Source organism: Hyaena hyaena, unplaced genomic scaffold (genome assembly GCF_003009895.1).
Source record: "Hyaena hyaena isolate Hyena2069 unplaced genomic scaffold, ASM300989v1 scaffold_239, whole genome shotgun sequence".
Lineage (NCBI taxonomy): Eukaryota > Metazoa > Chordata > Mammalia > Carnivora > Hyaenidae > Hyaena > Hyaena hyaena.
Window position 1 is genome coordinate 696,828 of NW_024080871.1, and position 13,238 is coordinate 710,065.

General features: G+C 37.3%; 1 protein-coding gene across 2 annotated transcripts in view; it reads right to left on the reverse strand.

The window, feature by feature from the left end:
* KLHL1 (kelch like family member 1) overlaps positions 1-12,880 on the reverse strand; it is a 368,129-nt gene extending 355,249 nt beyond the window's left edge. For both annotated transcript variants that reach the window (XM_039244388.1, XM_039244387.1), the window contains exon 1: positions 12,384-12,880. In XM_039244388.1, the coding sequence (XP_039100319.1) occupies positions 12,384-12,880 (497 nt within the window). The remainder of the gene's footprint in view (positions 1-12,383) is intronic.
* Between the last annotated feature and the right edge of the window lie 358 nt (positions 12,881-13,238).

Below are 13,238 nucleotides of genomic sequence, written 5' to 3' on the forward strand. Positions count from 1 at the left end.
ACATAAACATCATAAAAGCCATCTATGAGAAGCCCTCAGCTAACATTATCCTCAATGGGGAAAAACTGAGAGCTTTCCCCCTGAGATCAGGAACACGACAGGGATGTCCACTCTCACCACTGTTGCGTAACATAGTGCTGGAAGTCCTAGCATGAGCCATCAGACAACAAAAGGAAATCAAAGGCATCAGAATTGGCAAAGAAGAAGTCAAACTTTCACTTTTCACAGATGACATGATACTCTACATCGAAAACCTGACAGACTCCACCAGAAGCCTACTAGAACTGATCCATGAATTCAGCAAAGTTGCAGGGTACAAAATCAACATAAAAAAATAGGTAACATTTTTATACACCAATAATGAAGCAACAGAAAGAGAAATCAAGAAACTGAACCAATTCACAATTGCACAAAAAGCCATAAAATACCTAGGAATAAACCTAACCAAATATATAAGAGATATGTATGATTAAAACTATAGAAGACTTATGAAGGAAATTGAAGAAGACACAAAGAAATGGAAAACCATTCCATGCTCATGGATCGGAAGAATAAATATTGTTAAAATGTCATTACTACTCAAAGCAAGTTACACACTCAATGCAATCCCAATCAAAATTGCACCGGCATTCTTCTCAAAACTAGAACAAACTATCCTAAAATATGTATGGAACCATAAAAGACCCCGAATAGCCAAAGTAATACTGAAGAAGAAAACCAAAAAGGGAGGCATCACCATCCCAGACTTTAGCCTCTACTACAAAGCTATCTTCATCAAGACAGTATAGTATTGGCACAAAAACAGACACAGAGACCAATGGAAAAGAATAGAGAACTCATAATTGGACCCTCAAATGTATGGCCAACTAATCTTTGACAAAGCAGGAAAGAATATCCAATGAAAAAAAGACAACCTCTTTAACAGATGGTGCTGAGAGAACTGGACATGCAGAAGAATGAAACTAGATCATTATACCACACACAAAAATAAACTCAAAATAGACAAAGGACCTGAATGTGAAACAGGAAACCATCAAAACCCTAGAGAAGAAAGCAGGAAACAACCTCCTTGACCTCAACCGCAGCAATTTCTTACTTGATGCATCCCCAAAGGCAAGGGAATCAAGAGCAAAAATGAACTACTGGGACCTCATCAAGATAAATACTTCTGCACAGCAAAGGAAACAATCCATAAAACTAACAGGCACATGACGGAATGGGAAAAGAGTTGCAAATGACATATCAGATAAAGGGCTAGTATCCAAAATCTATAAGGAACTCACCAAACTCCACACCCAAAAATCAAACAATCCAGTGAAGAAATGGGCAGAAGACATGAACAGACACTTCTCCAAAGAGGACATCCAGGTAGCCAACAGACACATGAAACGAGTGTCCTTCATCATCAGGGAAATACGAATGAAAACCACACTGGGATACCACCTCACACCAGTCAGAGAGGCTAAAATGAACAAATCAGGAGACTATAGGTGCTGGAGAGGATGTGGAGAAACGGGCACCCACCTACACTGTTGGTAGGAATGTAAACTGGCGCAGCCCCTCTGGAAAACAGTGTGGAGGTTCTTCAAAAAATTAACAATAGAACTCCCCTATGACCCACTAATAGCACTGCTAGAATTTACCCAAGGGATACAGGAGTGCTGATGCATAGGAGCACATGTACCCCAAAGTTCATAGCAGCACTCTCAACAATAGCCAAAACGTGGAAAGAGCCCAAGTGTCCATCAACGGACAAATGGATCAAGAAGATGTGATTTATCTATACCATGGAATACTACATGGCAATGAGAAACAATGAAATCTGGCCATGTGTAGCAACATGGATGGACCTTGAGGGTGTTATGCTGAGTGAAATAAGTCAGGCAGAGAAGGACAAATACCATATGTTTGCATGTATAGGTGCATTAGGAGGAACTTGACGGAGGACAATGAGGGAGAAGGGGAAAAACAGTTGGGGAGGGGGAAGGAGGCAAACCGTGATAGACTCTTGAATGCTGGAACGAACTGAGGGCTGATGGGGGTGGGGGGGAGGGGAAGGGGGATGATGGGCATGGAGGAGGGCACTTGTGGGGATGAGCACTGGGTGTTATATGGAAACCAACTTGACAATAAACTTTTTAAGGAAAAAAGAAAAAAAGAAAAGTGGTAAGAGAAGAAATTCTCATTTTGTACCAGATCTTAGAAGAAATACATTTCATCTTTCAACATTAGGATGTTTGCTTCAGGTTTTTCAAGACTGTAATCAGGTCAACATTTTTTGTTGTAAGATATATTTTGTCTAGTATGAATATATCCATTTCAGCTTTCTTTTGATTAATCCTAGCATGCTATATCTTTTTTCTTTTTCCTTTTAACCAATATTTGTGTTTATTTTTAAGTGAATTTCTTGTAAGCAGAATAAACTTAGATCTGGCTTTTTAAACAATTTGATAAGCTCTGCATTTTAATTATAGATGTATAGAGGAGCTGCTTTTAATGTAATTATTCATATAGTTAGGTTTCAGACTAAAATTGTGCTGTGCATTTTCTAATTGCCCCATCATTGTCCCCACTTCCTCCTTTTTAGATTAATTAAATAATTTCAATGAGAGTATTATACCTTCTTTTTTGATTACTAGTTATCAGTGTTTCATTACCTTGGCGATTGCTTTACGATTTATAACATATTTCTGAGACTACCTTCAAATGATATACCATTTCACATTTAGTATAAGAACCTTATAATACTATACTTTCATTTCTCTCCTCCCAGTCTTTTTTTTTTTATTATTATTAATTTGTTTTGAGAGAGACAGAGAGAGCATGAGCAGGAAGGGGCCTAGAAAGAGGGAGAGAGGGAGGATCCCAAGCAGGATCCGAGTGGTCAGCGCACAGAGCCCCACACAGGACTGGAACTCAGGAAACCCTGAGATCACCACCTGAGCCAAAATCCAGAGTCAGATGCTTAACTGACTGAGCCACCCAGCTGCCCCAGTCCCCTACCAGTCTTAATGCTATTGTTGTCATACATTTATCTTATACAAAGGTTAAAAAATAAAAAACCTTCTCATATTATAATATTTTTGTTGGTTTGTTTAACCATCATATATCTTTAAAATGTTCCAGATTTATATAATAGAAACTAATCTTACTTTTACCTATGTAGTTCCAATTTTTGGTGGTTTCTATTCCTTGTTCCAACTGGTCCCATGTTTTTCTTCAATCTGTGTTGTCACATTAATCTCACCCCATATATATATATACTTTTATCTTCAGCATTATAGAAGTCCAATGTTAATCTTTTCCTGTCTTCCATGACCCTACCTAACTACTTGAATATATGAAATATGGTTTAACTGCATTAATGACCTTGTCTACTACAGTTTTGATTCAGTTTTAATTGATTACTTTGCTCCTCATTATGGTTAATATTTTTCTTACTTCTTTGTTGCATAGTTATCTTTAATTGGATGTCAGACATTACAAAATGTACTTTGTTTGGTATTAAATACTTCTGAACATATGAATTATTCTTCAACTTTGTTCCAAGGCACATTTAACATTACTTGGAAACCGTTTGATACTTTTGGATCTTGCTGTTAAGATTCGTTAAGCAGAACCATGGCAGCATTCATTCTAGGGCTAGTCACTTCCTATCTCTAATATAACATTCCTCCAAATACTTTATCTAATTCCATGAATCATTCTATTCCAATTGTTAGGTGTTTTTCCCTCTAATATCCAAAGAGGGATTTGACTCCAATAAATGATACAACGCAAATTAGAATCAAATTTCTACTCAAAGTATAAATAGAAAAGGTGTTATTCCTTCTAATTCTGATATAGTTCTTTCCCAAGACTTGGGTTGCTTCCTAAACACATGTATCTGTAATTATTCTACTGAATACTGATCTGCCAAATACTCAAGGGGCCCCTCCACAGATATCTGGAGATTTCGCTCCATGCAGGTCTTTTCTATGGCACTGTCTTGTGAGATCTCACTGACTTGGGTTCCTTGGACACTCAGTTCCCTCTCTTCATTCCAGGGTGGTTATTACATTTCTCTTGGTTTCACCTGCATCAGTGGAATGTCTCTCAAGGCAGTAAGCTGGGACAATCCCAGGCTCATTTCCTCTGATTTTCACATCTCAGGAATCACTCTCTTTCAGTACCTGATGTCCAGTCTTGAAAAATACTGTTTCATATCCCCTCCCTTCCTTCTTTTCTTCCTTAATTTTTTCCTTCCTTCCTTTCTCCCTCATTTCCTCCCTTCCTTTTCCCCCTCCCTTTCCCCCTTTCTTTCTTTATTCTTTTTTGCCTTTATTTATCTTCTTTCTGTCTTTCCTTTCCTCCTTTCTCTTTTGTTCTTTGTTGTTTTTCCAGGTGAGAAGGTGGTCCAGTACCTATTACTCGGTCTTAGCCAGGTGGGAGTTCCAGTTCCTTCACAGTGACTAATAAAATGATTAGAATATTATTTGGCCCAGGAATTATTCATCTTAGTTGCTTTTTAACAAATTTGTAATTTGCATACATATAATATGGGCATATTCCTTTTGCTAATGACAATTAATTGATCTAACGAAAGCCACAGTAAACCAGAATCATAAAATAACTATAATACAAAAATGCCCTTGGAGAAAAGAAAATTGCACCAATAAATATTTAAAAATTACCAGGGGACCACCAAGTGCCAAATATCTAGGTACTAATTTGTGTGAACTTCTGTACTGAAATTACATACCAGTATATCAAAGGTAAGGTAACTGAAAAAGTAGGAATCATATTTAAATTTTATTACAAATGAAAAAAAAACAACTCCAAGTTTATTTCTCAAATGTTAGAGTCTGAGGTTAGAAAGGCAGGGTGTTTGGGTATACATAAATTAAAAAATATAGATCTTGAAAATAGCCTTCCTTCCTATTTTTTCCATTTTTCTCTGAAGCTCTGGTATTTTTGAATATTGACCTGCAAAAACATCGTGGATATTGTAGTAGGATTATAATCTATTAAAGAAATAAAACAAAACTGTGCATTTTGTTGTTGATACAAAGAGATTTTTGGCATTCACCTCTTGAAAAACTATAAAATAGCCGAATTCTTCCTTTTCCTTACATGATAAACACTCCCAGTTTTCTGATCTCATAATCTAAGTCATTCCACCATATTTTAGTCAAGATGGAAAGGCTGAGCTACACAAGCAAATGTCAATTAATATCACGAAAGAAAAATGTGACCTGAACATAGTGTCACAAACAATTATGATGGAAACTCAAAATGAAAGATTTTCTATGGGAATCAGTTGTCTGAATTAGATTAAAACCACCAAAGGAATGGGAAGGCCAAATATAGAATTAATATCAACTGATTCCACTCTTTATTACTATTGGAGATTCTCAAATCATTTTCAAAATGTAGCATTCCTATGACATGATCATCAGTCAAAATGATCTACCTCATTGACTTTCCATTCAAAACAGATATTTCTTGGGATCCTAAATTATAGCACACATTCTTTCTGATCAGGAAAACCTATGGTAAGCTTTCACACTTACATCAATCTATTCTCAAATTCTGGCCAGAAAAGTCAGCAAAGTAGTCAGCCTAAAACTTATATGGTGTAACAGGTTTCTTTGTTGTTGTTGTTTTGAGTTTTTTTTTTTACTCATACTTGATTTACAAAATCTTCAAATCTTTAAATCAGCTCAGATTATCAGTGTCTATATCAGATGTTTTCCTCAAAGTTTTGAATAACATTATTTTAAATGTAGAAAGGTAAATTATTATTTGGCCCAGACTAGTATGTAAATTTCAGAACATTTGTTTTACAACTACTACAAAAATATCTGTGGTTATTTTAGATGGTAAAATAAAATCAGCAGTCTCGTTACTTGGAGACTCTGTTTAAAATGCTGCACATTTTCGTGTTCAGAAACTTGAAACTCTAAGATATGCTGCAGATCTCAGTTTTCTGTAAATTCCATAAGAGCTCTTGGTCAAAAACAATGGAAGGTGACTTAGAAATACATCATCTAAGTAATCGTTAGAAGCATATTATCCCCCAGATAAACAAATTGTCTTTTGAGGCTTAGAAAAAAAAAAAATGACAAAAACAAATGACTGATCAATACTATATTCTGTATTTGCCAAATGCTGATTTTGATTGGATAGCGATTATTTTTAGATTATTTAAAATCACCATTCCTTAAAGAGGTTGATTATAGTTTACAAGGTATTCATTAGAAATTCACCAATGAAAAACAGAAAATGGTCCTTCAATTAGCACGAGGTTTTGTTTGTTTGTTTGTTATATTTGTTGTATTTGTTTCATTCTGCACTTATATTCACATCTTTCTCTCAGATGGCTCTGGAATTTTAGGTACCTGCAAATTCAATCACGTGGTCTCATGTCTTTTTCCTTTGTGATCTTCTTAGTTTCCCTGAAGCAAACTTGCTCAGAAGGGAGGATGCCTGGAAGTTGTGAGTTTCTTTATAAGATAAATAATATTGATAAATCCATCCTCAAATAAATAAAAGAGGTTCTCCCCAAACAAGGTATCATCTGCTGCTAGTTCTGGTTTAAATAATAGTAGACTGTGTAACACTCCGGCTTGGGATAAATTAGCCAACAAGACATAAATTTGAGTAAAATCACTCCATACTCGTTTTCACTACGAAATGGGGTTACAGGAAAACTATGAATATGATTTCATTTTAGTGTTCCATGGAACCATAGTTTGTGAACTCCTTTCCTGAGGAAATAACCTCTAACCATATTTAAAGTTGCTTTTTCCTTTTGACTAAGGCCAAGATTGATTTCTTAACATTCTCAACAAATAACTGGTTCTGGTCTCACCAACCTTCATGATAATTTAATGGTGTATACTTTCTTCTGGTGACAATTTTCTGTATCAATTGTTCTGACCCTCAGAAGCAGATTTCTATCTTAAAGCTCTCTTTTGGATTCAAAAATTAAATAAGTTTTCCCAGTCTAAGTTATTTCCCCATAGTGTTGTTTAATTATAAAGTAAAATGGACAGAATGATCGATACTTCAGGGAAAAAGTGAATGTTTTCTAACTTGGGCTAACATGCCCTCTTTTAGCCTTATCAGGCATTGCCCGTCACTATCATTATTTTATTTAGTTTATTTAGTTTAATTTTTTTCAATGTTTATTTATTTTTGAGAGAGAGAGAGACAGCACAAGTGGGGGAGGGGTACAGAGAGAGAAACACACAGAGCCTAAGTAGGCTCCCAGCTCTGAGCTCACAGCACAGAGCTTGTCACGGGCTTGAATCCACGACCCCATGACCTGAGCCAAAGTTGGAGGCCTAACTGACTGAGCCACCCAGGCACCCCAGCCATTACTATTATTTTTAAAAGTCTATTTAGACATTCAAACAGAGCATGATTGCCACCAAGGGAATTTGAAAACTGCTTCAGCATAACCTTAGCTGTAGTTTCTTTTCTTCTGTTCTGTTTGTTTAAGCAGAAGGAAAGAAAAGTTGGTAAAGTGGCTTGGACTATGGTGTCTGGAGTCAGAGAGCAAAAACAGAAAGTGCAGCTGTACTACGTACAAGTCTATGATTGTAGGCAAATAATTAGCTGTCTATACCTCAGTCTTCTCATCTATGTAATCATCATACCTAAAGGATACATAATTGTGTCAGAATCAGAGACTGTTCTGAATACTAAGTTGCACAATATAAATATTCAACATGCTGTCTGGCATATAGGAAGTTCTTAATCAATGTCACTCATTATGATTATGACAAATATTTATTCACTTAAGAGTGTTTATTGAGTAACTACATGCTCTATGATAGGGACAAAATAATGAGCAAAATGGAAATAGACTGTCCACTGGGCAATTTTTTTAAAAAAATTTAATGTTTATTTATTCTAGAGGGGGGGAGGGACAGAGAGAGAGAGAGAGAAGGAGATTCAGAATCCGAAGCAGGCTCCAGGGTTTGAGGTGTGAGCACAGAGCCCTATGCTGGGCTTGAACTCACCAAGCATGAGATCATGACCTGAGCTGAAGTCAGAAGCTTAATTGCTTAATTGACTGAGCCACCCAGGTGCCCCAGGGCAATTTTTGTTAGAGACAAACAATAAAAACAACCTAGATATTAATATACGGTTACAGGCAAGAATGAGAAATTGAAGAAAAAGTAGAGAGCAGTTACTCCAAGAACATGAAATGAGCAGAAGTAATAAATTTTTAAAAATTTGAATTAATTTGCCTAGGGGATCAATGAATGCTTCTTTGAGAAATGTACAAAGCTCTTTTTTTTTTGAAATGTACAAAGCTCTTAATCAAGACATCTCAATGATAAAGAGAAATGAACTCAGGAAAGGGTGCGTTGAGGGAAGGAGAGCCAGTATAAAAGGAGACAAATCAAGTGTGTGAGGCCTAAAGATAGAGAAAAATGTTCTGGGAGGACATTGAGTCTGGAAGACAGAGGGGAAGGGGAAGGGGAAGGGGAAGGTTGGTGAGGGAAGGACCTTGATAATAGACAAGAGACAGAGATCATCCAAGGTCCATCTGTGCAGAATATGGATTGTGGACAGAGGGTGGTAGAAATTCATTGGGAAAAAAAGGGAAAAAAGACAAAAAAGAAAAGGAGAGCCAGGATGTGAAATCAATGAATGAATGATTTGATGAATTTCATTCATTCAAATGAAATTTGAATTTTATTTCAAATTATAAAATGAAAATAGTTTGTATTTTCATTTTATAATTTTCATTCACTCCACTATCAGAGAATGGATTATAGTTGGCAAAAATTATGATGGAGGATGATACGAATGGCTGTGGTAGAAGTTGAGTTGAAAGGGGACAGTATTTCAGAATCAGGAGCAGACAATGGAGATGGAGTGACATGGAACAGAGAGAGGATGGGGATTTTTGAAGAAAAAGTGACAGGGTTTGATGGAATACTGATAATGATAGAGAAGAGGATGTTGGCAAATATGACCCTGAATTTTTGGCTTATACAACCTAATGCATGGAAAGCTGTTCTCTGAGATAAAGAAGGAGACTGAGTAAGAGAGAGGGAAGCATTTACGAGCTCAGTTTTGTACATGTTGTATTTATATTGTGTATATGATATCCACAAGAGAGGTCAAGCAGAGAGACGGGTATGTGAAAATAGAGGTCAGGGGGAAGTCCAAACTTTGATATACAAATTTATGGATATAGTTTGTGGACAGCAGCTGAAACCATGGAATCAGATGACTGCATTCCATGAGAACTGAGGAGACTAAAAAGCAGGCAGTTGACCATGACATCTTCATTCCCCCTCACATTACTACAAACCATGAGAATATAAATATTTCTTTTTGGTTCCTTAGATTATTACCTTTAGAATTTCAGATAATAATATCAACACCAAAAATATATGATAATCTGAATACCTAGGAGATTATACACTTTACAGCAACTAAGTTTACAACTAAGTAGAGAAAATAAATGATTTATCATGTAGGTTAGGAACTTTTTACCATAAATTAGAATTCTTAATGGTGTAATGGTTAAGGTATTAGAATACTGAGACTTGTTTATGTATGCCTAGTAGGGTGGGACCAGATAAAGTCTGGGTTCAGTCAATAAATTAGTTTACCAGTATCTTCCTGGTGCCTTTATGTTTAAACTCCATTATGGTTTGACCTTCTCAGAATTCTGAGATTACTGGCAGTTTCTCCCTGAACATCTCTCAGCAGTTGTTTGAACAAGTTAAACCAAATGAGTGACTTTAACTTGTCTCAAACAAGTTTCCTAACTAGCATGAAACCAAATGAATAAAGAGAAGATTAGAAAATGAAGAGAAAAGAAAGGGTCCAACTCTTGTTTCATACATGAAGATAAATTTAGCAGGAAAGTCAGAACTGATAAAACAAGATGCAAATTATCAAATGGGACATCACAGTATATAGTTATATAATAATAACTCAAGTAATCAAAATTATCATGCAGACTTTATGTAGTTTATGTACTTAATGATCATTATAAACACTATGTAGATTCCCTGATGTGCTAAAATTGAAACAAAAGTAAATGCACATTACCGATTATTTTACATATTATTTTTATTCGGTACTTTGGAAATGGTGTCTTTTCTAAGAAGTGAACCCTATTCTTACCACATAGTAAAACACATAAATATATATAATTATAGTATATATGCAATACCTATATATGACTAGTAGCATGGTTTTAATCAATCATGAGCACAGAATCAATGCTCTATGAAGGTTTAGGAACTCATGAAATCCACACTATCAGTGCTGATTTGTCCAGTAAGAATCTCAAATTTATCTAAATGATTTAAGTCTTAATAAAAATTTTTAAAATAAAATTAAACCTGATTTTTAATACTTTAAACATGCAAGAACTCATAGGAAACTCTCATTCCAACAGCAAAGATAGTTTTGGTGGGACTTGCTTATATTCAGAATTCTTTTCATATACAACACTTTGTGAGTAAGAACGACATATGTTCAAAAGTAAGGGACCAGATGTTAAATCTGATGGGCGTTTTGTCCCTAACTGAGGTATTGGTTATGACTTTTATTTTTTTACTTATTATAATCCTTTAAGTCAATATCCTATTAGTATTTTCAAATTCTTCAACTTACATGAAAATCTTCAGAAATTACTCATGACAAGTATGTCTCATTTACTTAAAAGTGTATTTGTTGTAAAACAAATATTAAAAAAATATTAAACAATAGTTTCAGAAGGTTACATATTTTAAGCTGATTTTAAGACTTTATAGAATTGGGAAAAAATCTATTTTTTAAAGTCTCTTAGTCACAAAAAATAATTCCTTCAATAAAGTAATTCGTAAATATTCAACTTAATTTGTTTTCTTTTAAATATATAAGATGAATTGCTAAATGCTTATGAGTTCTGAAAACTAAAAAAGTGATTTTATATTTTCTATACTAAAGGGGGTAAAGCTCAACATGTTTTATTGGAAAAAAATGGCCTAAACCTATAATAACTAGTAAATACATAAATCAAGTTACTTTATTGTATTAATGGTATCCAAAGTTATAGCCATTTTGGTAAAATATCTTACTTAATTGAATAATAAGCTAATATTTAGGTCTGCCATATATGGAATAAAACTTTATCTTCCTTGAAAATTATAAATTAAAGTTCCCCATCTTTAACAATATTACCTTATATTAAATGTCTTCACATATTAGAATATGTCCAAGGCTCTTCTAAATAATCCATATAATTGAAAACTATAAGGATATTTTTCATATCTTTAATTTCACATTTGTCAACATCGTTAAAAACACCTGTAGTATTATTTTGTACATTCCTTTTGTGACTTAATAAACTTTATAAGAAGGTGATTCAATCAACAAGAAGTCTAAAAAGTCGTTTCCATTTCTAATTTGTTATTGAGAGGTAGTTAAACTTTATCAACATATTCATTATCACTTCCTATGTTTCCTACGTTTCTTCACTAATGTATCCTGATATCATATGAATTTAAATGCAAATCTTTTAATATCATTACTATATGCCAAAACTAGGAAATGAATGATGAGTCCATTCTCTAAAAATGTAAAACTCACAAGTTTTATGTGTCTGAAGGTTTTCTACAAGTCTTAAAAGTAGACCTCTACTAAAAGAATCTAATAGTGGAAATAAACAAAATATAAATGTTGACCTATCACCTAAGGATCCCATCCCACCAACAAATCAGAACAGCTGAATGTAAAGGGGCTCAGCACAGTTTAATTCTAAGACTCTGAACAGGGGAAAAGTGAACACACAGTAAGATAAAAAGGGAAGTTAGGATAGAGAAGAACAATGCTGCATTTCATGGAAGAATAAAAAAAGAGAGGGAAAGAGAAAATGCTGCTGTCAAGTGGCCTCTTTGGGCCCACCTCATTCGTCCTGGTATATAGATTCAAGACACAGGGATCCTAGATAACACACTAAGTCCATTTCTAGGCCAGCCCATGGGATGCTTCTGACTGGTGTTTAAAGCAAGTTTCATCTCACATCAGGTAACGGGAATACTGAGGTGATCTAATGACAGAAGACGACAGAAGAACATCATCATCTCACAAACGGAAGAACCACTCCATGAAAGATTTACCAAAATGCACATATATTCAATTTGTGATTACAACTCTGAAACCTTGCAGAAAGCCAACCCGGATGAATGAGCCTGTAGGAATTAATGAGCAAACTTTTCAGTGAGATGACAACTTGGGTCATAAAAACCCAGCTGGCTTCGCTCAATCAAAATTTTCAACCTGAAACGTTTCAGACCTCGTAACTAGCAAAGCACACAGGGGAGAAGGGGAGCCGGTGCGACCTGAGAGACGCTTGGACGCCTCATGGGGGCTTACCGTACCTGTGTCCGCATCCTTCACCTGTTGCCTGGCTGGAGGTGGCCGGCTCCACTTTGAGCTCTTGCAGGACCAGCCCTTTGTCGTGCGGTCCAGGAAAGTCCATGCCCGGCACCTCCTCCTCCTCTAGAGACTCCACGTAGAAGAGAGTCCTGGCTGGCTGTTGGCTGCCCTGCCCGGGCGCCCCTTGATGCAACCTTGTGGCCACTGGCAGCAGCGTGCCATTCAGTGGATTAAAGGAAGAGGAGGAAGACGAAGGGGAGGAAGACGAAGGGGAGGAGGAAGAAGAGGAAGCCTTCTTCCAGAAAGTGCTCACGCTGCCCTTCTCTTGGCTTTTGATCAGGCGGCTCTGACTGGGGCCCCAGTGCTCGAAGCCGCCGTCCGGCTGCAGGCAGCCGCCCCCCGCGGGGCCGCCGGGGGCTGGCGACGGGTGGCTGAAGAGTTTCCAGCGGAGTCGCAGGATGTGCTTCACATCGAAGTCTTTTCGCCCAGAGCCTGACATGCTTGACGCGAGAAGGCAGAGAGCCCTCAGCCGGCGCGGGAGTGGACGGCCCGGCGCGGAGCTCGGGGTTGCAGGCGGCGGCGGACGGCGCCCTCTGCGCCCCGGGCGCCCTGGCGGCGAGGCGGGCTGCGCGCGCCGCTAGGCAGCCGGCGGAGCGCGGACGGCAGAGCCGCGCTGCTCAGCGGCGGTCAGGTCCGCGAGGACCCGCGCGCGGGCAGCCCACCGGCTGCGAGCAGAGGCGGGAGCCGGACGCCGGGGGCTGAGAATCCTGGATCGGCGCGCGGGGGGGCCCCGTGGTTACGGCAGGGAGGGACGACCCGGTGATGGAGGCGCGCGAAGAAGGGAGGTCTGCGCGCGG